Source organism: Mobula birostris, chromosome 10 (assembly GCF_030028105.1).
Source record: "Mobula birostris isolate sMobBir1 chromosome 10, sMobBir1.hap1, whole genome shotgun sequence".
NCBI lineage: Eukaryota > Metazoa > Chordata > Chondrichthyes > Myliobatiformes > Myliobatidae > Mobula > Mobula birostris.
Window position 1 is genome coordinate 115,114,543 of NC_092379.1, and position 21,982 is coordinate 115,136,524.

The following is a 21,982-nucleotide window of genomic DNA, read 5'->3' on the forward strand; positions in this document are numbered from 1 at the left end:
AAATGGCAGATGGATTTCAACCCAGAGAAGTGTGAGGTGGTAGACTTTGGAAGGACAAACTCCAAGGCAGAGTACAAAGTAATGGCAGGATACTTGGTAGTGTGGAGGAGCGGAGGGATCTGGGGGTACATGTCTACAGATCCCTGAAAGTTGCCTCACAGGTAGATAGGGTAGTTAAGAAAGCTTATGGGGTGTTAGCTTTCATAAGTCGAGGGATAGAGTTTAAGAGTCGCGATATAATGATGCAGCTCTATAAAACTCTGGTTAGGCCACATTTGGAGTACTGTGTCCAGTTCTGGTCGCCTCACTATAGGAAGGATGTGGAAGCATTGGAAAGGGTACAGTGGAGATTTACCAGGATGCTGCCTGGTTTAGAGAGTATGCATTATGATCAGAGATTAAGGAAGCTGGGGCTTTTCTCTTTGGAGAAAAGGAAGGTGAAAGGAGACATGATAGAGGTGTACAAGATAATAAGAGGAATAGATAGAGTGGATAGCCAGCGCCTCTTCTCCAGGACACCACTGCTCAATACAAGAGGAGCAACACACATCAAAGTTGCTGGTGAACACCGCAGGCCAGGCAGCATCTCTAAGAAGAGGTACAGTCGACGTTTCAGGCCGAGACCCTTCGTCAGTCCTGACGAAGGGTCTCGGCCTGAAACGTCGACTGTACCTCTTCCTAGAGATGCTGCCTGACCTGCTGCGTTCACCAGCAACTTTGATGTATGTTGCTTGAATTTCCGGCATCTGCAGGATTCCTGTTGTTTGCATCAATATAAGAGGACATGGCTTTAAGGTAAGGGGTGTGAAATTCAAGGGGGATATTAGAGGAAGGTTTTTTACTCAGAGAGTGGTTGGTGCATGGAATGCACTGCCTGAGTCAGTGCTGGAGGCAGATACACTAGTGAAGTTTAAGAGACTACTAGACAGGTATATGGAGGAATTTAAGATGGGGGGTTATATGGGAGGCAGGGTTTGAGGGTCGGCACAACATTGTGGGCCGAAGGGCCTGTAATGTGCTGTACTATTCTATGTTCTATGTTTGAGTTCAGTGCCTGTAACCTCATCAATGTTGTCAATCTTACAGGTCATCTCAGATGTTTCCGCAGTATCTAGAATATAAATATGATTGTATATGTCCAGTTTGCAATATTGCATCAAAATCTAATACAAGGATGCCTTTTAGTTGGTCTTATGGACGTGGTCATTTAATCAAGTGCATCAACATAATCTTCAATCGAAAGGAAAAATACCTTTGAAATTGTTACCAAACTCTTGGCATTTGTTTGACCAAATAATGTAGTGAAAAAAATTCCTGTTGTTTTAGTTGTAAATTAACTTGATTTACTCAAGTTTTGCTGTTATTTGCTTGTGTTAGGTCTTGGAGGATTTAAATATTTTGTAGCTTAGCAGTATCTGTAATATTTTGCTTGAAGAATATGCTCAGCAAGCATTAATTAATTTTATAAATAAATTCTATCATGCTATATTATGAGTCATTCTAATGATAGCTATTTTACTTTGCAGTGTACAATTATGCCGTAATCTCAGTGAGAATCGAGGTTACAATGATGTAACATTTCGAGGTAAGATTTTCTGCTTTGTGATTGTATACTGGGAGCAATTGTACTCTGTGTACAATTGAATCACTATTTGTAACTGGCCTGATCTTTTTGCTGTACACCACTCAGAATACATGCTTATTATGTAACAACAATTTTTGTTTGGTGAGGAACATGACACAGAACCTGAAATATGGAGGAATTTTGTCTGTTGATTCAACATATGCCTTGCAGTGTAGGTTTGAAGGCCAATTTTTAATTCCATGGAAGGATTTTTTTTTTTGTTGCTACCTCCACTCACCTCCCTTTTTTGAATCCTGGTGATCAAGAATGGCTTGTGGTCCTTTTCTGTTTGCACATTCAATTTGCTTTGGAATTCATTTTCTTGTACTTCATGAACAATTTAATGTTCATTTTGATAGGAAAATGACCTATATTCATTCATCAGGTGATACTTAAATGTTCAGTTTGATTGTATCATGGCATTGAAAAAAGTCCTAGATTTCAGGACATTTATGTTCTGTTATGTTTGGTTTTGAAAATTCATGCTTTGTCTGACAAATGGAGAATAGGCACTATTTTCAAATGAATTGAGCTCTGTTTAATTAGGGCAAAACCTTCTATTTACAATGTCATCCCAGGTTTGCACCAGCAATGTTGTTTGGCTTATTCCACAGACAATGAAGGCTAAAATCATTGGCAATTTAGAATTTATTGGAGTCAAACATACAAAGAAAAGTTCTCATGAAATTTTTGATTTAATATTTACTGTCACTTCTTTAATATGTTGACCTGGAAGTCCTTATCTTCTTAAGACAATTCTTCAACAAAATCTTCTGTCTCTGTAGGTTCAGAATAGCTTATGGTAAGTCCTTTCAGTTCATAAAATAATTTTCCAATTAGTGAAGTTTGTGTTCTCTTTCTTTGGTTCATAAATAGAGAAGCATGTAGGATCTGTCTCATTTCTGCATTGGTGCTGATCGATGCTTTAGATCAGAATAGATTTTAAGAATGCTTTTTATTGTAAATTCAAGATGTGAAATTGAAGGTATAACTGGAATTTGAATATTTTCTTAGTTTTCAAATATCTTCTGTCTGTATATGATAATCGAACAAAAACATAGAATTTCAAGCTGTAACAAAAGGTGAGAAAATAGAATTCTGCTAATTTTTCTTTTGTTTTTAGCTTTTTCCATGATTCACTTGTCATGCTTATAGGAGATATTTAAGAAAGACATTGGAAATTTAATTCATCGACTCCAGAGAAATGAACTGATAAGCAGATATATAACAAAAGGTTTCAGAGCAAGAGCTATTTTGATTAATTAAGATTGGTTGTCATGCTACAGTTGTTCCATGTATAGATGTTTATTAAAAATGCATTCTCTTTAATTTTAGTTATAAGCTTCATTAATGCAGTCTGAATTCATTGGGAATATTTTCAGTCATTGAAACTTGACACAATTTCATCTGAAATAGATTGGACTTATTCAGTCTTTATTCATGTTCCTGTATCAACATGCATTTAATTTGATTGTAAAACAGATATCCAGCAAGCCTTGTATGAGTTGGCATGGCATGTAATAAAAGGGAATTTGAGACAAGACCAAGCAGCCAGTGCTCTGAATGATATAATGGTAAGTGGTGGAAAACTTCGTTTTTCTTTCAACATGGGATATTCAATAAGCATTGTATTTTATGAATGAATTTTTATAGTAGAATGTGGCTTTTAATTGAAGTGAAACATTCAAAGAAGCCAGATACTTAAACGTTGTCTTCCCAAAGGTGAAGTCTATTTTTTGTAAAATATTATTTTCTATAAGGAGCTTTTCTAATATTAATCACCATTGGGTCTCTGTGCGCCTTCAGCAGGAAACGTTATCTTAGGTGATCATTAATATTAAGTTTAATTTTATATTTAATTGATAGAGCAAATTTACCTTCAAGAACTAGGTTCAAGAACTTAGTGAAGGAGCAATTTAGTGTCTATCTTACAGGTAAATTTTGTATGCTGTCTTGGATCTTGGTGTTGGCAAGTGAAGCAAATTCATTAATAGATTAGTCCTGTTTGTTATGTGCTTGGAAGTTGCGACACATGATGCACCTTACATTCAGCTGTAAGAACCAGGATGCAGCTTCACAAAGATGTGGATTTTCAGGTTTGGGAATGAATTGCACCCAGCTCACTCCCTGTCCCTACTTTTTCCAGCGTGGGAGATTGAATAAGATGATCCTCGGCACCCACCTGGGATCCGGTGAGACTGAGCAATTCTGTCCTGCAAGCAGATCAGTACATTCACCTTTGGATGATCTGACAGCTTTTTAACAGTTCATTTAATGATTTTTAAAGCATGAAACTATTTTTAAAGGTTGCTCAATGGGTTAAATTTCATTTAAAAACATATTAAAAGCCAGGCTTTACACTTTTTTAAAAAAATTAGGTGTTACCAGGCTTGGTGACTCCATTGGAATGGGGCATTTTTTTCTAGTCTAGTCTGGTCTGATATAAGTCTGAGTGTTGAATGCAAAGTGCATCTTTATCCCTTCATTGGGCAATCACTACTCTGCTGCTAGATTAGTGATAAGTCCAGCAATTGAACGGGCAACCAGGGATGTCAGTACCTGACCTTTTGAGATATGGATGTATGTTTATCTATCATTTCCTGTCATGTGCATGGATGATAGCCAGTGGATCCCATATCCTCAGAAATGACAATGCTATTTTGACATTTTCGCAATTCCAGTTCAAAGTTCAAAGGAAGTTTGTTATCAAAGTACATATATGTCACCATATACAATCCTGAGATTCACTTTCTTGCGGGCACACTCAATAGACATAAAGTATAATAACCAGAATCAATAAAAGATTGCTCAACTTGGTAGTTCAACCAAGGTGCAGAGAGAACAAACTGTGCAAGTACAAGAGGAAAGAAATAATTTTTAAAAAATAGGCAATATATATCTGGAACATGAGATAGAGAGTCCTTGAAAGTGAGTCCATTGGTCATGAGAACATTTCAGTGATGGGGAGAGTGAAGTTGTCCCCTTTCGTTCAAGAACCTGTTGATTGAGGGTGTAGCGCAGAAGATACCTTGCTCACCTTTTCAAATAAATTGGATTTGGGATAATTGCTTACAACTTTTTTTGACTTACAGTTTTCTCTTATAATTAGCAAATTAATTATGCAAAGTATTCATACGATTTTTCACCTTTAATCTTTTAAGTGTTTTGCCTGCCATAATTACATGTTCACAGTTGTTTTTCTGATTTTTTTTGGTCTTGTGCATGCAGACTTTTGTAATAATCTCTCCTCACTGGCAGCCATTGCTCCACTGCAGAATAAAGCCATCCAAAAATACAGTTCATTGTACATCATAATTACTGGACCCTGAAGGAAATTTGTTCTGCCAACTGTGGGCCATGTTATGGGAGATAAGAATTTGGAATTCATTTGTAGAAAAGCCCTTTTTTGAGTGAAAGTGAGAGAAGGATCGTGTACTGTGAATGTAGTTCTCATCCTGACTTTTTCTGTACAACGATGAAAGTGAGTGTCAAACTTTTAAACCTTGTTCCATTACATGTAATTGCAATTAACTTTGGAAAATTATAAAGCAAGTTAAATGGTTAAAGATAAATATCAGGAGCCAATTAACAACTTAAGGAAGGTCCAAATTGTCGCAGGGCAGGTTCTTGCATTGTTGCAGTTCTAACAACTGTCATTGTTCTCTAGTATCCACGCAATCATGAGTTTGCTGGTTAAGTAATCCACTTATATGAAAGAATACCATTGTGAAGCAGCTAGCAGTTGTTCTCCAATGTTCACACTTTTTGTCAGTTGAAACATAATGTCCATATTTGGTTTTCCTTCATACTGAATGGAACAATGAAGGCCTTTATAAGTCACACAATAGCAATTTTTTTGTTGCAAATTGGGTACTTTAACATTCTCCCTATAAAGTCAGATTTATTCAGAACAGGCACAGTTTTTAAAAATTGCATTAGTAAACAAATGGCTTTAAATACAGCTGATTAATTCCTATGTTTTAATATGGTGTAAGAGTGAATGATTAGTACAGTATTTGTGATGACATTACTACAGTAAAAATTAATATCACAGAGCTAACTTTTCAGCCCTGTATTTTGGAAGGAAAATATTTCAGCCAAATAATTAAATATTTAACAATTTCAATTTAATACTTATAACATATTACACTTCTAAGGTGGGAAGGGAAGAGACTTGCTGAGGTTTTAATTTTGTTGATGGGGTGCAAATATGCATTTGGCCCTTAATGTGAATCAGACAATATGGTGCAGAATTTTGAGTCTTAATGTTGGATTTAGCATTATTTCTTTTACTTCATTTAATGCAACAACTCAAGATCAGAAGCTGGAATAACAATTAGAATCTTCCATTTATTACTCAGACATATACTTAATACAGTGGATTCCGGTTAATTGGGCCATCAGTTAATTGGGGCAATTGCTTATTTGGAATCGAGAAAATAGTCAGGATTCCCTTGGTTTATTTGGGACACAATGCTACATAACTCGGACAAAAGACTGTTACTAAGCACTTGTTAACTAGCGTCAGTCATATGCACTTGCATAGCTGTTAGACTCTATACCATGGTTAGAATTTTTAAGTAGTTTCAGTTGCATGTGTTCGTATTCAAAAAGCAGTGATTTTTGTTGAAAGTTGGTGAGAAATAAGCACAAGGCCATTCACAACATTATTGCTCATAGTTTTCAAGCATTCAGGCTTAGAGATGCCAGAAACAGCCAGGAGTGAAAATGACGCTGTTTCACAACTTCAACAAGTTAGGCACTATGAAGAATTGACAATCATATTGAATGCTACAATGAAAATAAGATCTGAAAGATGCAGTCCTTGAATGGATTGTATAAAGACAGCCAATTATCTGCAATAGGTGTTTTTGTTGATTTTGTTCATTTGCAGTCAATCAATGGGACACAGGGGCGTACACTGGAATAATTCCGCCATCAATTACTGTTAGGAGCTAATACAAAGTTTTATAGTACTGTAGTAGTATTGATAGTATTCTAATTTGTTCTGGTTTTCATTTAAATACATAATTTGATACTTAGTTAAACATTAGTTTGTCTTTTTAACTATTTCCATGAAACATTGGCTAATTGGTGCAGCTGCTTAACTGGGCCAGAATGTACTTGTTCTGATGTGCCCCAATTAACTGGAAACCACTGTATTGCATTTTGCCTTAATCTTCTCTGGATGTATTTTTTTCCTAAAAGTGCAATTTCTTTGTTCAACTTTAATTTTTTTCTCATTGCATACACTTGTTTGAGACTTTGTTAGTTCTGATAGTATTTATACTCTTATTTCCCTATAAACTATTCTCTCATATGCCCATGACCTCTCCCAGTTCTCCTGTCCTTTCATTACACAAATAATAAGTCAATTCACCTATTTATACATTTTGGTATGTGGGAGGGAACTGGAGCATCTAGGGTAAACCTTGATCACAGGAAAAATGTACAAACTACATGTGGAGAATAGCCAAGTTTGGGATTGAACATGTATCACTGGGAGCATTATGACAGCATCGCTAACTGTTGCACCGCTGTGCTGTCCAGTTGTCTCATTATTTTGTGCCAAAATTTGAGGTATTGAAGGGAACACAAAAAAAATCTGAATCCATGGTAGCTGTGGAAAAACTAAGGTTAGTTTAAGATTTTATAAAGTTTGGAAGCAGGTTTCTTTAAAAAAAATTGCTGCCTTTTTGAAACTCTTGAACTGGGTAAGGATGCAGCTTATGTAACATTAAATGCTGCATTATCCATACATTTAATGTAGAGAGGATCTTGATTGAGTGAAATTTGGTGAACAATTCACAGTCATAGAATTTTTACTTTGCAAACAGCATCCAGTAGTTTCTAAACAAAAGATTTCTGTCAACTCTAAAATATTAATTGAACTTGAGAAACCCATTAGATCTATGTCAATGAAAGTATTAACTGTTTAACATTAACATGAAACAGAGGCATTGGGTTACTAATAAAAAGCAGGTTAAATCAGAAAATGCTCTACACAAAGAATCAATATATAATTTCCAAATGGAGCAACTGAAGTGGACGTCTGCAAATTAATTAATTAGTAATTCAAGAGAGAGTGTCCTTGAAGGGTGTTTTGTAATGAAGGATTGAATTCCTTGGCCTTGTTAACCTGTGATTATCATGTAATCTTGCAATTTGTATCTCTATTGGTCAAATTTCTCTTAGAAAAGGAATTAATTATGTTTTGGTTTCGTTTAGGCATTTCAAGCTTAAATTTAGTTGCACTTGGAGCTTTAGAATCAGGTTTATCATCACTGAAAAATTTCATAAAATATGTTGTTTTGTGCCGGCAGTATAATGCAAGACATAAAAATATCTAATTACTAAAATTATTGAAGGCGCACACTCAGCGATTCAGGAACAGCTTCTTTCCTTCTGCCATCTGATTTCTAAATGGACATTTAACATATGGATACTACCTGTGTACATACATCTACTGATGCTTCTGGACACATCTTCAGGTGATGTTCCTGGAATCATCGGGTGTTTCGGGTCTTTCAACATCATACAACCTCCTCCAGGTGACCCAGCCGGGGCTGATCAGACCCCAGCTTGTGTCCAGATGGCTAGCTACTTATGACTCCATGGCTCCCCTCTTTTGAGCCACAAACTACTTTTTTTAAAAAAATTTTTTTTTGCGCTACTGATTTTAACTATTTCGTAGTATACTTACTGTCATTCATTTTTTTATCTATAATTTATCGTGTATTTCTTGTACTGCTGCTGTAAAAGTTAAAGTTTTGTATGACATATGCCGGTGATATTAAACATGATTCTGATAAATAGATAATGCGAAAGAGGAAGAGCAAGGACTGTTCAGAAATCTGATGACACAGGAAGAAGCTGTTCGTAAAACGGTCAAGCTCCTGTCCTCCCTGATGGTAGTAATGATAAGAGGGCATGTCCAGGACGTTGAAGATCCTTAATGATGGATGCTGCCTTTTTGAGGCACTGCATTTTGAAGACGTCCTCTGTGGTGGGGAGGGTTGTGCCTATGATGGAGCTCGAGTTGGATGGAATGTTTCAAAAACATTTGTTTTGTCTCTGATAGCCTGTTTATGGAAACTTTGCTATCATTTGTCTTTATATATCTCTTGGAATTAAGAGCATTCCTTTGGGATGTTCATTTAATAACCAAACATATTAGTTTTGGCATCATTTTCCTTTTGGGAAGTTCTCAATTTATAGGTGGGGCTATGACATCAATATTAATAAGAGTCTTCCCTTTTCTGTTTTTTAGGAACTTCGGGATGATATGTCATCAATCTTGGCTGATGTTTTCTGTGTTCTTGGTGAGGGAGAAAATATTTTTATAGCTATTAATCAATTTCAGTTTTGTACCTACTGAGTTAAGAGCAAAGTTTAACAATGTGTTAATTACAGATATTGAAACAAGTTGCATGGAAGAAAAAAGTAAGAGAGATCATTTTACCCAACTGGTTTTAGCATGTTTGGTGAGTATCTTTATACATTGGAGGTCTTTGCAACTTGGAAATTCTAGCTTATTTCATATTTATTTCAATATGTGGTGCTCTGATTGCTCAGAGCTGAGAGTTGTTGCTGAGTGGTGAGGCAGGTTAAGAGTTGGGATTGAAAAGTGCTTGTGAGGGAAGAAGGGAGGAACAGGGAGTTGGTCAGCTTCCAATGGAAAGAAAGCATATTAGAAGAGAGAAACAGGGCAGGGTGATTGGTGCACGGAAGGAAAAAGTGAGATCAACTGGCAGGAGAGAGTGGTAGGTGGAGGGATTGTTTTGTGGAAAGCCAGGAGAGGTTAGGGAGAGGGGAACATTTGAAGGAGAGGAAACTTAGAGATGCGACAGATGGAGGTAAGATAGAGCAAAGTATGGAGCTGTAGTGAGCATTAACCTGGGCCCACACATGCATTTGAATGTGCAGATGTTAAGTGGCACTTAATGTGTGTCCACCTTTGTGTGAGTGTTGATGTCCATACATCAGAATGGGGTCTCCCCTCAGTGCTGTGTGGCAATACGTATGTATCAACTTTCATCATAAAACAATTAGTGCACGAGCAACAAAATAGAGTTTGGAACCTACGACATTAGGATTCTTAGATACTGATGTACATGTCATTTTGCTGCTGGTGCCTGTGAATTTAGGTAATCTAACATCATCACCACCACGGGAGAGATTATGGACTTGAGGTGGACAGTAAAGAGAAGAAAGCATTTGGCGCATCTTATGGGAAGTGTGAACTGAAGCTCGCATGGAATGGGTTCACCCACAAAGAATGAACGGCATTATGGGGATATTTGAATGGGAGAAGTGATCGCATTGCCGAATGACCAGTGTGCAGTTATGAGCGCGCACACCCCAGTTGTTGAAACCACCATTGTAATCAAAAAATACTTCAATGCCATTCTTGAGGAAAATCTTGAGTTGTATCCTTTAGGAAGATGGATTGATCCATCCTGTATGGGTGATTTGAACACCAGGGTAGGAAAAGATGCAAACCTCAGGCGGTATGTGTTCAGCAAGCTCAGAGTAGGCCAGCTAACTTTATTGGAGATGGCCTGACAAATCACTTGGAGTTCAACCTTGTTATGATCATCATCTTGTTTCACCAAATGGGCAAACAGAATATTTTATAGCAACATGCCAATTCAGGTATTTGTATGTTTGATTTTATTATTGTTTTAGTGAGAGGTAACAAGGATGTTTACATCACCCATGCCTTCGCACATCTGTTTTGCTTAACTTGTGTGATGACTGCAATCCTAACACAAATCACCAGATTTTGAAAGATTTGAGAAGCACTGCCTCTATCCTGACACTGTTCAAATCAAAAACAATTGAGAAGTCCCTGCTGATGGCATTTCTACTTGATTCTCATCAGATGTGGGTACAATGTATTGTTCACAATGACTTGAGCATTTCAAGCAACTGAAAGAGAACCTAATGTTAGAAGCTGTATTTTTTTAAAAAGTGAGTTAACCAGTATTGTGTTGCTAAGTCTTTGTAACATGTTTCCAACTGCATCTGAAGAATGATTCTCAGGAGAAGCTGTGGCTTTGAAAGAATTGAGCAGAGTCAGCATAGACTTAAGAAAGGAAAGCCATGTTTGTGTAATCCATTGGAGTTGTTTTGAAGATGTGACTGGTAAAATAAAAACAGAAACCAGTGAATAGTTTTGTATTTGAATTTTCAATCAGTACTTGATAGCCTCCCACACCGGAAAATGGTCAATTTAGCAGTTCAAATACTGATGTGGAATGAGAGTTGGAAATTGAACTAAGTGGGAATAAATACATATTTCTCAGGTTAGCAGGCTGTGATTGGTTGCTCACTATTAGAATAAGTGCTTGGACCCCAGTTGTAATCTCTATCAATTATTTATCTGAGGGGACTAATTGTGATATTCCAAAACTTGCTGACAGTACTCAGATGAAATGGTGATTAGGAGAAAATTAGAGAAGCCGAGTGAGTAGGCAAGGATGTGATGGATGTCTTGCAGTGTCATACAGACTTTTTGCATTAGATTTAATTGAAAACATTTAATTAGTTTTTTACACAGCTGCAGTTAACTGCATAACTTTAATAGAACACAAGGGGGTGCAGTTGCTCAAAAGTTTGGTTTGTTTTTATTTCATGTTCAGAGGAAGAATTGTATTTGAAGAGGTGTTGTAATCAGGCTTCAGAGTTATCACTGCACCCATGTTGATTTAATCATAAGCTTACTTGATAACTGTGTTTTTTATAAGATCTTGGTGATATAGCTTCAGTTCCTGACTGCTTATTATTTGGTGGTGAAAAAAGATCCCATCTACCTTTTTAAAACAAACATTTATGAATCTGACACTTACTCACCTTTAACTTGAGATCAGTATTGAAGGTTGATAGGTCCAACAGGAAAACAAAGAACTGAGGATCTGTTTTACCTTTTGGAAATGGGAAATGAAATGTCTTCCGGTATGAGGTGGTGGATCACTTGTTCAAATTGGACAATGTTATGTTTTGAGCTGTAAAATGCATATTTTCTTGTCAGGAAAATTGATTAATTCCTGAATGTGAGAAATTGAACATAGTGCAAGGCCTGCTAATTTGGTGGCAGGCAAGTGTGAGGTTACAGTTGAAATTGGACTAGCTGCTTTGTGCTGACTTTGAATTTCTCCCAGGTAATGAAGTCCTGGACTAGCATGCACCTAACATGTGTGGAGCGTGCTGGGTGACAGATGCCAGTGCTTCTGTAACTGAACTTCATTACTGGACTTCATGTGGAGTCAAGTGACAGAACCTGGTGGTGATGGAAGTTGTGGATTCCCCAGAATTATGCAAGGAATAATTCCTTTCTTGTTCTTATCTTGTGGAAATGTAGAGGCCTTATTTGTATGAATATGGTTTCTGGGCCTGATCATTAACAATTTTATTTTTATTATTCCTGTATTTTAAATTTAAATTTATCATTTTTGATTCTTTAAACAAATCATCTCTGTTTTCAAGTACTTTAAATGTTAGCAGTATTTTCAAACCTGAAAGATTTTGACAGAGGATGAGGCCCATGTACTTGCTACTTGCCAAAACCTTTTGTGGCATTCAGGCACAGAGCATTAGCCTCATTGACCAGTAAATAGATTATAAGCAGATCAGAAGAGTGGAGTTGCAACTGAAGATCCATGTACAGTCCTCACTAAAGCTATATTGTGTGTTGTATGATTCAAATGTTGCTGAACTGGTGGTAATATTTACACATTGTGATTTAATAGCAGCTGTGATGAGAGCTGGCTATTAACAATGTTGGCATGCAGACTCCTGTGAAGCGTACACCTCATTTTGACTGCTGCGTAAAATGGATTATAGGATTTGATATGTAGTTAATTAAATATGATGCTGTTGAGCATAAGTAAGGGTTATGGCAAAACTGTAGTAAGATAAAGAATTCTCTGATATAATTGATGTAGGATGTCTACCTCTGAGGTTAGTTGGGTACAAATGTGGTTCATTCCACTGGAATATTGTGGGCACATGTTGAATCAGTGGAGGAGCAAGAACCCACCATTACTGGAATTAGATTGGGACTGTGCATTCATACTTTACCACTGGTCCGAGATAGGATTGGTTTGACTTTGGAAATTGCACCTGGCATCCTTGAAGAGGTCAATGAGAATTGCTGGAGCACTTGTGTCTTGTGCAGATTAGGGAGTTGTCAGATGCTGTGAAGTTAACATGGAGTTCTCATCATCCTGAGTAGTTGAACATGTCAGCTTTCAGGTGCATTTTCATTCTAACTGTCATGCTTTACCCAGATTTGGAATTGAAGTTAAGACATGAGAGACTGCAGATGCTGGAAATCTAGGTCAATGCAAGCACAATATTAGAGGATCTCAGAGAGTCATCATGTATGAAGGAAAATTAACAATCTGTTTCAGATTGAGACCCTTCAGGAGGAAAATGAGTTGGCAAGTAAACCAAGATAGTTGAAAAGCAGTCAGGTCCGAAGAAGGCTCATGAGTCCTCATGAAGGGTCTTGACCCGAAGTGTTGACTGTTCATTTTCCACCATAGACACTACCTGACTTGCTGAATTCCTCCACAGTTTGTATATGTTGAAAGTTTTTTTTTGCATATGATGACTGCTAAGTTGGAAAGTGAGGACAAAGGAAAAATTTCCCTATTCTTGATAGGAGGATGCAGCTAAGAGCAGGCACCCAAAGCAATAGATCCTTGGAGATTTCACATTCTTGTCATCAATGGTGATAGGGGATGCCTTGAAGGAGGTGAAAGAAAATCTCAGGAAGTGTTAGTTCAAAGTCAATTATTATGAAAGTACTGTAAACATATGCCACTATATAAAATCCTGAAATTCATTTTCTTGTGGACATACATAGTAAGTCCAATAACCATAATAAAATGATTGAAAGACTGCACCAACTGGGCAGAAAACCAGTGTGCAAAAGACCACAAACTGTGCAAATACAAAGAGAAAGAAAAGAAATAATAGTAAATAATAGAAATAATGTAATAATAAATACCGAGAGCATGAGATTTGAAAGTGAGTCCATAGGTTGTGGGAACAGTTCACTGATTGGGCAAGTGAGGTGGAGTGAAGTTAACACATCAGGTTCAAGAGCCTGATGTTTGAGAGGTAATAACTGTTCCTGAACCTGGTGGTGTGAGTCCTGAGGGTCCTTTACCACCTTCCTGATGCAGAGCGAGAAGAGACTAGGTGGTAGGGTCCTTTGTGATGAATGCTGCTTTCCTGCAACAGTGTTCCATGTAGATGCGCTCAGTGGTGGAGAGGGCTTTATCAGCGATGGACTGGGCTGTATCCACTACTTTTTGTAAACTTTTCTGTTCAAGGGCTTTGATGTTTCCATGCCAGGTTGTGATGCAGCCAGTATTCTGTATTTGCATTGTTAGTCTGTGTTGTGACAAAATTGTTAAGTTGGTCATTTGAACAACTTAAATTTTTACCAGCATTACTGCCTTGTATCAGTAGTTTGCACCGAACTCTAATTCACCGCTCTTTCCTTTGTTACAGTGTTTGGTTTCAGATACAGTTCTCAAGGAACGGCTGGATCCAGAGACGTTAGAATCTCTTGGGCTTGTAAAACAGTCTCAGCAGTTCAACCAGAAATCTGTTAAGATCAAAACTAAACTATTGTAAGTCATTGACGACTTTTATTTCACTGTTGGAATAATGTGAGCTGTGATTATACCAATGGAGATTGGCAACTTCTGTTTTTTTAAATTCAGATCAAATTTATTCTTAATCTAACTTAATGCAGGTGTGTTATTTGTACTGAGCATTCATATAACATTAATGTTCATGTAAATGAACAAATAGAGAACATGTGGATGTTTAGAATGAGAAGATGTTTATTGAGGACATTAATTTAAAATGGAGATGTAAGATTGGAGGCTGCTTGATAGATTTTATTTATTTCTGCTAACTTGTATATTAAATTGTAGTTTTGGCAATAACATAGTTTCTGCAATTTTAACTTTGGTATGGAAAGCAGTTGTGTTAGACTAGAGAAATGTACAAGAATTAACATGAATTCAGCAAAAGTGACTAAAAGGAAATTTGATATTGGTATTGCTTTAATTTTGTCACATCTCATGCATACTGTTCATTCATTATACAGTGCTTTGAGGTAGAACAAGGCAAAACAATAGTGCAGAAGAAAGTGTAAATGCCACAGAGAAAATGCAGTGCTGGTAAAGTGCAAGATCATGACTAGATAGATGGTGAGGTCATGAATCCTTCTTAATCAGGTCTATTCAAGAGTCTGACAACAGCAGGGTAGAAACTGTCATTGAATCTGGTGGTACATTCTTTCAGGCTTCTTATCATTCTGCCTGATGGGAATGAGAATGCCCAGAGTGGGAGGAGTCTTTCATTATGCTGGCTGCTTTACTGAGGCAGCAAGAAATCAAGAGAGTTCATGGAGGGGAAGCTGAGCTGTGTCTATAACTCTGCAGTTTCTTGCAGTCACCTGCAGACAAATGTAAAAATGTGAAATTTAAACAATGAAAAATTTAAAAGTTTATATGAATTTTAATCATTCTTTTAACCATTGTGTTGGTTAATAAATTGAAAAGTTAAGCATCTTTTGAAAGATTTGTGAAATAGCGTAGTAGTTGCCATGTGTTACTAGTTGGATCAGGGAGTTAATTGAGACACTTATTCTTCATACTTATTGAGAATATTTTGTACAATGATCACACCAAAAGATTTGGGCAAATTGTTGATGTACCTTATGCAAACTGTAGTCAGCTATAGTAGAGTTGGGTCACCAAAATCTCCTTTGATCTGAGTCATATTCCTGTTTTTGTTCATATTTCAGTCAGTGGAGCATGTGGATATCAACATATCCTGTGGCATTGCTGACAGTGCTTTGCTGTTCTTTGAAAAGGAGATGGTCCTGAAATTGTACCTCCAATTGGCTTGTGCTTTCATTTTTAAAATTTTTGTTTCACTTCTTTCATTTGTGCATTCACATGTGCAATCCATTGACTCTAAATGTTGACAATTAATCAACCATACATTTGCACTGCCTGGTTTGTCAACTGCTAACATCTTTCTGTATTCCTACCCTACCATTAAGTTATTCTATGACCTCATTCTTTTAACATTACATATTGGATGCATGCAGTTCTTCTAGCATATCAAGTTAACTGCAATCTTTGACAATGACCACTGTTGTCTTATACATCACCATCATTAATGTGTTACCATTTTGACTTGTTACTCCTTTGTCCCCTCTCTGATTTATAAAATTGTTTTTACTCCCAAAAAAGTCATATTTTTCTGCCATGAATTTTCCCTCTCATCATATGAGCATTTAGTTCAAAAGTGTGCCCCGTCTTTCTAACTGGTAGTGCTTTGTAATGCCTTTTCCATGACTGTCTTGACTCTATGTGGGATTGCATCTTGTCCTTTCACTATCTTGCTCTAATAACATGCTCTTGTTTATGGACTATGCCCTACTGGGGAAAAAAATCAGTTTTTTGAAAATTTATCCATGCTAAAACAGTAATTTGTGCAGGAAGTAGAATTTCATTTCATTATATTTGTAATTCTACAAATTCATTAAAAAAAATCAGTTTTATTGATAGTAGTGAATATGGAGGAGAATTCCATTTTGTGAATCAGAGGAGCCTGATTCAGGGTGGGAACCCCCAACAATTGTTTTTTGAACAGTTGAATTACTTAGTGATAATCTAAGAATACATGATTAAAAAATAAATGTTTGAGCCCAGATAATGTATCATTGATTAACCAGCGCTACCCTAAGAAACATAGATAGAAAACTAAACGTGTAAGTTTTCTATCTACCAAGTTTGTTAAGACTATACATTTATTTTTCATGGTTCAGAAGAGCACACATGAACATTGATATGGTTAGAAAGTTGACACAGTTTGTTCATTTGCTTCCAGTAATAAAATATGAATTGATGAGAAACTTGTGTACAATGAAGATGGAAAATGCAAAATTATCTGCCTGCATTTGACGGCCTCATTATTACAAGTTATAGGTCAGTGAGGATAAATCGTCATCCACAAGTCTCACTTCCAAAGTGACTTCATAAAGGAGAAATGATGGGAACAAAATGACAATTCAGTTGCATTGTATAGCATGTGGCATTGTGAGAGTCCTAGAACATAGAAATGGGGCCTTTGGTCCACCATCCTATGCTGACCAAGATGCCTATCTAAGCTAGTCCCATTTGCTTGTGTTTGGCCCAAATCTTAAACTTTCCCTCTCTGTACTTGTCCAAATGTCCTTTAAAATTTTCTGTCCTACTTGTCTCAACTATTTCCTCTGACAGATATGGGGTCCTCTGTAAGAAAGTTTGCATGTTCGACCTGTGTGCACATAGGTTTTCTCCCATTGTCCAAAGACATACCGGTAGTAGGTTAATTGGTCATTGTTAATTGTCCTGTGATGAGGCTATAGTTAAATCAATGGGTTGCTCGGTGGCACGGCTCAGTCGGTCAGAAGAGCCTGTTCCGCCCTCCACCTATTTAAAATAAAGCTGCCATTCAAGTTCTGAATAAATCTTTCTCTCTCTTAACTTAAACCAATGTTCTTGATTCCCTAACTCTGAGGGAAAGTGCATTCAACTTTTCTATGCCCCTCATGTTTTTGTTCAACTTTATTAGATCACCCCTCAGTCTTCTGTACTTCAGTGGGGAAAATAGTCCTAGCCTATCCAACCTCTTCGTAGAACTCAGTTCCTTACATCCTATCAACATTGTTGTAGATATTTTCTGCTCTCTTTCTAGTGAACATTTTTCCAATAGCAGGATGACCGAAACTGAACATGGTAATGCAAATTCACCAGCGTCTTGTACAACTGCAATATAATCTCCCAATTTCCGTACTCAGTACCCTGACTGATGAAAGCCAACATGCCAAAAACCTTTTTCACTACATGGTCTACCTATGACCCCACTTCCAAGGAACCACATATCTGTACTCCGAAGTTTCTCTGTGTACAAGACTCCCCAGCACCCTGACATTTACTGTGAAAGTCCTACTTTGATTTGACTTTCCAAATTGCAATTCTTGTCACTTAACTAAACTAAACTCCAGTTACCATTCCTCAGCCTATTGACCAAATTGATCCCACTGTAATTTTTGATAACATTTCACTGTCAACAATGTCACCTATTTTAGTATTTGCAAACTGTGTATCTGTACTGTATCTTGTACATTCTCAGTCAAATCCTTCATATTGATGACAACATCAGTGGGCCCAGCACACCGACAGCATGCCTCTAGTCACAGGCCTCCAGTCCGAGAGGAACAAGACTTCCAACATCACTCTCTGCCTCCTACTATCAAGCCAATTCTGTATCTAATTTTTTTATTTTTTAGATTATGAGGACACTTAGTCCTCGTTTATTGTCATTTAGAAATGCACACATTAAAAAATGATACACTCTTCCTCCAGAATGCTATCACAAAAAAAATTAGCCAGCTGTCCTTGGACTCCATGTGATATGACATTGCAGAGTAGCCTTATGTGGGTAACCATATCAAAGACATTACTGAAATCCATTTTGCTCATGTCGACTGCTCAGCCCTCATCAACCTCTTGATCATTTCATCAAAAAACCTCAGTTGAGTTGGTAAAATATGATGTCCCATGAACAAAGCTCCTGCTCTTCCACCTCCTCCTCCTCCTCCTCCTCCTCCTCTCCCCACCTCCTCCACAAAGCTATCCCAAATCAACCCGTCTTTATAGATGTGTATGTATATCTTATCCCTCTCTATCCTCTTGAGTAGCTGACCTATCACAGATATTAGTATTACTGGTCTGTATTTCCTAGGGTTTTCTTTGCATCCCTTCTTTAATAAATGTGCAACATCTCCGCTGTCCAGTTTTCTGGCACCTCACCAATGGCTGTTGATGATACAACTATGTAAGTTTGGTCTCATGGAATTTCTTTTGCCTCCCATGTTGTTGTTGGATATCTCTGGTTAGACCCTGGAGATTTGTCTATTTTCATCGATTTCAAGAGGTCCAGGATCTCCTGTCTTGTGCTGCAGACTATTCCCAAGGGATCCCCATTAACTTCCCTTCGTTCTCACGTGTTCATTGTGAAAGCAAAGCAGAAATATCATTGAGGATCTTGAGTGTTTCCTGTGGCTGCACACATAAACGCTTCGGTTTTTGAGGGGCTCTGTTCTCTCCCTAATTTCTTTTTTTCCCTTTTAATATACTTAAAATTTTTGTCACCCTACATAAACTTAACACAGTAATTGAAGATTTTAATTTATATAAAGCTGCTGTCAGTAGGTGTTGAATGTTCATATTTAAAAACAATGACTTGAATGCAAGTCATGACTTGTGCATTGTGTCAGTGTGAAGAATTGGTTTCTCTTTATTATCCCACATGCCATGTTTTTAATTTAAGCTGACTAAAGGCATACTATGTAAAAACTTTGCTAGGCAATGCTTATCTGTAGCATGGGAAAGGTTAATTAAAAAAAACTGGGCACTCAGGTTGCTGTACATCTTTCACCAACCAATTGCAGAATGAATACAACAATGTCATACACATAAATGATTATTGATCTGTGTGTGTGTGTATATAAGTAGAATTAATGGTTGAGGAAAATGCTTATGACAACATAAGCAATGTTAAGATAACTTATTTATTCATTTTTTTATTTTTAGTTATAAGCAGCAGAAATTTAACTTGTTACGAGAAGAAAATGAAGGTTACGGAAAGCTTTTTACTGAGCTTGGCCAAGACTTAACTGGAAACCTCACAAGTGACCTGATACTAGAAAACATCAAATCACTAATTGGTACAGTACTGTGACTAAAGTACAACAAAGAAATGTGATGTTTCTCATGAATTATTTGATATGAACCAATTGCATTTTCTATTTGTTGATTTAATTTGTTTTAGTTTCTGGCCGTAGAATATTGATGCACCATGTTTAATACCAAAAGTTTCAAATCTTAATTACCTGAGAACACCTATGTCTATTATTACGGAAGGCAACAATTGAGGATTCACCAGATAATCTGGAAAAAAGTAATCTTATTAATTTTAAATATAGTTTGAAAAGTGAGCCAAACTGAAATGAATAAGATTTATAAGTTCTTTCTGGCAGCGTCTATGGAGGAAAGTAAACAGTCCATATTTCAGGCTGAGAGCCTTCATTAGGACTGGAAAGGGGAAGAAACCTGAATAAGAAGGATGGGGAGAAGGGAAGGAGTACAAGCTGCTAGGTGATAGGTGAAGCCAGGTGAGGAGGAATGAAGTAAGAAATGGGGAAGTGTTAGGTGGATGTGGTAAATGGATGATGAAGAAGGAATCTAATAGGAGAGGACAGTGGACCTTGGAAGAAAGGAAAGGAGGTCTTTCTCCTCCAACCTGAGCATAAGCTCATTATTGCAGTAGAGGAGGCCATGGAGAGACATGTTGGAATGGGAGTGGGAAGTCCCATGAAATGGGTGACCACTGGGAGATCCTGTCTTAGCAGCAGATGGAGCAAAGGTGCTTGACTTAGTGGTCTCCCATTCAAATACTAAGCACAACTTTCCCTCCCATCCCATTCTCCGCTGTCGATAGAGATAGTTTTCTTCATGACTCCCTTGTCCACTAGTCTCTCCTTTAATCTCTGTCCTGGCACTTAACCCTGCAGTCGTGATAAGTGCTACACCTGGCCCAAAACATCCTCCCTCATGATCATTCAGGGCCTCAAACAGTCCTTCCAGGTGAGGTGATACTTCACCAATGAGCCTGTAGGGGTCATCTGTTGTGCCCACTACTTCTGGTGTGGCCTGCTTTACATTGTTGGGATCCAACGTAGAGCGGGGACTGCTTTTTCGAGCACCTTTGTTCCGTTTGCCGCAAAAGGCAGGATCTCCCAGTGACCACCCACTTCATTTCTCTCTTTTTTCCATTCTCCATTCTGGTTCCTCTCTCATCCCTTCTCTTCACCTCACCTCAACTCTGGTGTCCCTTCTCTTTCCTTACTTCCATGTTCCATGGTCCATTGTCCTCTCCTATTAGGTTACTTCTTTAGCCCCTTACTTTTTGATCTATCACCTCCCAGGTTCTTCCTTCATCTGTCCTCTCTCACCCACCCACTTTCCCCTCACCTAGTTTTACTCCTTCCCACTCCTCTCCCACCCTTCTATTCCTTTCCAGTCCTAACTCGGCCTTTTCGGCCTTTTCTCCTTGGAGCGGCGGAGGATGAGAGATGACCTGATAGAGGTGTATAAGATGTTGAGAGGCCTTGATCGTGTGGATAGTCAAAGGCTTTTTCGCAGGTCTGAAATGTCTATCACGAGAGGGCACAGTTTTAAGGTGCTTGGAAGTAGGTACAGAGGAGATGTCAGGGCTAAGTTTTTTACGCAGAGAGTGGTGAGTGGGCTGCCGGCATTGGTGGTGGAGGCGGATACGATAGGGTCTTTTAAGAGACTCCTGGATAGGTACATGGAGCTTAGAAAAATTAGGTAACCCTAGATAATTTCTAAAGTAAGTACATGTTCAGCACAGCATTGTGGGCCGAAGGGCCTGTATTGTGCTGTCGGGTTTCATATTTCTTTTAATGAAGAGTGTCGGCCTTTTATTATTGACTGTTTATTCCCTTTCAGAGATACTGCCTGAGTTTCTCCAGCATTTTGCATGTTGATAGGGATTTTCTTCATCTGTATTCATAAGTTGTTACTCTGTAATGAGAAAATGTTCTAATAACAATAATAATAATAAGCCTTCCTCTTAAGGTCCAATATTTTTGCTAGCCCCATGACATGGATTTAACATGGCTGTCTTAAAGTATTAAGTTAATGTTGGAAAATGTTAGTATTTGAGTTAATCAGCTTGATTTGAAAAGAAAAAGTAGCTTGCATTTGTACAAATCCATAAATTCCTTTTTACAAGAATCTGAAATTACTTGCGTTATCACCATATTGTTTCGAAAGTAAGTTATGCTCAGCGCACACAGACTTCCAACCTGCACCTTGTAAGGCATGAAGATGCCCGACGCAGGCCTCTCAATGTCTGAGTCAACGTTCCCTCCCTATGCTCGGTGTTAGTGAATGACAGCATTATGAAACTTTTTTGATTTAATAATCTGTTTTTGTTTTAAAGGTTGCTTCAATCTGGATCCAAACCGAGTTTTGGACATTATCTTAGAAGTTTACGAATGTAGGCCAGAACATGATGACTTTTTTGTACCTTTGATAGAATCCTATATGAACATGTGCGAGTTACAGACTCTCTGTCATATCTTGGGCTTCAAGTTTAAATTTTATCAGGTACTGTTTAAAAAAATATCCTGTTTGGGAATACCTGTTTTGGTTCTAAATTTTTAATTGATGGCATGTTGACTGAAAT

At 37.6% G+C, this 21,982-nt stretch overlaps 1 protein-coding gene across 1 annotated transcript in view; it reads left to right on the forward strand.

The window, feature by feature from the left end:
- thoc2 (THO complex 2) overlaps window positions 1-21,982 on the forward strand; it is a 173,035-nt gene that overhangs the window by 46,667 nt on the left and 104,386 nt on the right. Inside the window, exons 2-8 of the mRNA XM_072270839.1 lie at window positions 1,527-1,585; window positions 3,107-3,198; window positions 8,895-8,946; window positions 9,038-9,108; window positions 14,150-14,271; window positions 19,303-19,436; window positions 21,737-21,903. Of these exons, the coding sequence (XP_072126940.1) occupies window positions 1,527-1,585; window positions 3,107-3,198; window positions 8,895-8,946; window positions 9,038-9,108; window positions 14,150-14,271; window positions 19,303-19,436; window positions 21,737-21,903 (697 nt within the window). The remainder of the gene's footprint in view (window positions 1-1,526; window positions 1,586-3,106; window positions 3,199-8,894; window positions 8,947-9,037; window positions 9,109-14,149; window positions 14,272-19,302; window positions 19,437-21,736; window positions 21,904-21,982) is intronic.